The following is a 2,533-nucleotide window of genomic DNA, read 5'->3' on the forward strand; positions in this document are numbered from 1 at the left end:
CAGCGTACAGCGCCCTTGAAAAAAAGTTGCCCCAAATAAATTTATTTTACAACTGTAAGTTGTCGCACATAAAAAAAAAAAAAGTTATGTTACAACTGTATAAAAGTTGAAAAAAAAAAAAAAACAGTTATGTTACAACTTTATAAGTTGCACAGAAAAAAAAAAAAACAAAAAAAAGAGTTATCTTACAACGTTATAAGTTGACCAGAAAAAAAAAAACAAAAAAAAAAAGTTATATATATCTTTTTTCGGCTTTAGAAATAAATACTTTCAAAGCCTGCGGCCGTACACGAGCGACAATATGTTACGTTTATTTTATGCGCCACCATGGAGCACCGTCTGATTGGCTGCTCGTTTGGCGCTTAAATATGACGTACATTTTGCGCTCTATAGAGAAGCGTTCGTCCTCGTGTTTCCCCGGCTCGCGAATAGAAAAAAGAAGTCATGGATGGTGGGTTTTTCCTTGCACAGTTGGACTTTTTCCCTGCCATGGATTATGACCACATGCAGGAAGAGGAGGTAACAGAAACCATTGTACACCACCCTGTCCACGTTCGCCCACGCAGGCTCCCCCGCCCACGTGTGTTTCGTCAACGGCTGGTTCTGGAACACATGTCAGACAGAAAAATCGTGGATGACTACCGCTTGACCAGAACAGCTATACATCAACTGTACCATGAAATTAGAGATGATATTGACCCAACCACACATAGATCTCACGCAGTGCCTGGCCTTGCTAAGCTGCTTACTGTTCTGCAGTTCTTAGCCACAGGCACATTCCAGCATGTGTTAGGGGGTAACAGCGGCGTGGACCAGGCAACTGTTTCAAGACATCTTTCGCAGGTAATACTACGCTTTTTGCCCTGTCATCCAAGAGTTATTTTAAAAAGTAAAAACTTCAGATCCAGCATCACTGGTCTGTTTTTGATAGGGTTACCATACGGCTCCAGAAAGAGGACACATTGATCCACTGTGGGTTTTGCTTCCATTGAAAGCTATGGAAGTAAAACCCAGACTGGCGCAATCTGTTCTCCTTTTTCTGGAGCCATATGGTAACCCGTTTTTGAAGAGCGTGATCCAGTTCCCACTCCTGTTTTTTGCGGCGTGCATTTCGCTACACCCTATCCTCATCCCACCCCTCCTCCATCGTTGTGCGACCCTCCTTCTGCAATGTATAAAACATGGATAACCAATCCCAAAATTTGCACTGTGTTTCAGGTCCTGCACGCACTGAAAAAATGCGTTCGCCAGCACATAGCATTTCCCACAGGGGAAAAAGAACAGAGGAGGGTCAAGCAGGACTTCTACAAGATTGCGCGGTTACCCAATGTCCTAGGAGCTATAGACTGCACACATGTTGCCTTGACCCCGCCTGCGGATCGAGAACTGCAGTATCGAAACCGCAAGATGGGACACTCGCTGAATGTGCAAGTGGTTTGTGATGCTAACCTTAGGATCCGTGATGTTGTTACACGTTTTCCAGGGAGCTGCCATGACTCTTACATATTGTCTAACAGTGCACTGGGAAGGAAGTTTGCAGAGGGGCAGAATCAAAACGGATGGCTTCTTGGTGAGTTGCTTACATTTGCTTTACTGGTGTGGTTGATACTACAACATACTACTAATTAACAATGATGTATAGAACAACACACATGGAAATTCCTAACTGCCATTTCTTTATAGTGCCCTGGTGGCCTACTGACCACTTCCGTCTTCCTGGTGAAAGGCGGAAAAGGTCACTATACCAACGGGCTACTTATAGGTAAATGTGTGTTAGGTGGCTGTGACTTAGGACATGAAAAGTTCATTACGGATATTTTGCGACCCTTTAATATTATGTTCTCACACTTATGAACTGTTGTGTTCCTGCAGGGGATGCTGGATATGGGTCGAAAACATGGCTACTGACCCCGCTTGCAGTGCCCCGGTCTGATGCAGAGAAGCGTTACAACGAGGCACACATTGCAACAAGATGCACAATAGAGCGCACGTTTGGGGTATTGAAGAGCAGGTTTCGCTGCTTGCACATCTCTGGTGGCTCCCTGCAATACTCCCCTGAAAAGGTAGCTGACATAGTGCTTGTATGCTGCATGCTTCATAACATTGCACTGAAGCATCACCTTGACATCGACATTGTAGTCCCTCCAGAAGTGGACATTGCCTCCTCGGACAGAGGGACAGATGCAAGCAAGGGAAATGCTGTGCGCCGGAAGGTTATCCATGATTTCTTTTCTGAACCTCGCCATCCTTAGTAGCCTAGTACCACTTGTATGACCTGTCTGTCAGATTCCTGGTCAAGGAGGGATATAGGCAAGTCCCACATAGCGTGTGTGTGTCAGTTAAGAACTTACAGACCAAAATCCTATATCCCTTCTGGAATGGGGAACATGTCAGCACAGAACTTGCATATGAACGGTGTGTCATTAGCTGGTGTCAACAGATAATGCTATGGGGTTAACATTGCAGCAATACTATGATTAGCAAATCACTATTTGTCACAACCTACGTCCTCATATAAACTTATAAAACAACA

General features: G+C 44.5%; 1 protein-coding gene across 1 annotated transcript; it reads left to right on the plus strand.

The window, feature by feature from the left end:
- Positions 1-444: 444 nt before the first annotated feature.
- On the plus strand, positions 445-2,252 carry LOC115462173 (putative nuclease HARBI1). Its single transcript, XM_030192192.1, has 3 exons — positions 445-843; positions 1,219-1,570; positions 1,873-2,252. The coding sequence occupies exons 1-3, from the start codon at positions 445-447 to the stop codon at positions 2,250-2,252; spliced, it is 1,131 nt and encodes a 376-aa protein (XP_030048052.1).
- The last annotated feature ends 281 nt before the right edge of the window (positions 2,253-2,533 follow it).

The sequence above is a fragment of the Microcaecilia unicolor genome, chromosome 2 (genome assembly GCF_901765095.1).
Source record: "Microcaecilia unicolor chromosome 2, aMicUni1.1, whole genome shotgun sequence".
Taxonomy (NCBI): domain Eukaryota; kingdom Metazoa; phylum Chordata; class Amphibia; order Gymnophiona; family Siphonopidae; genus Microcaecilia; species Microcaecilia unicolor.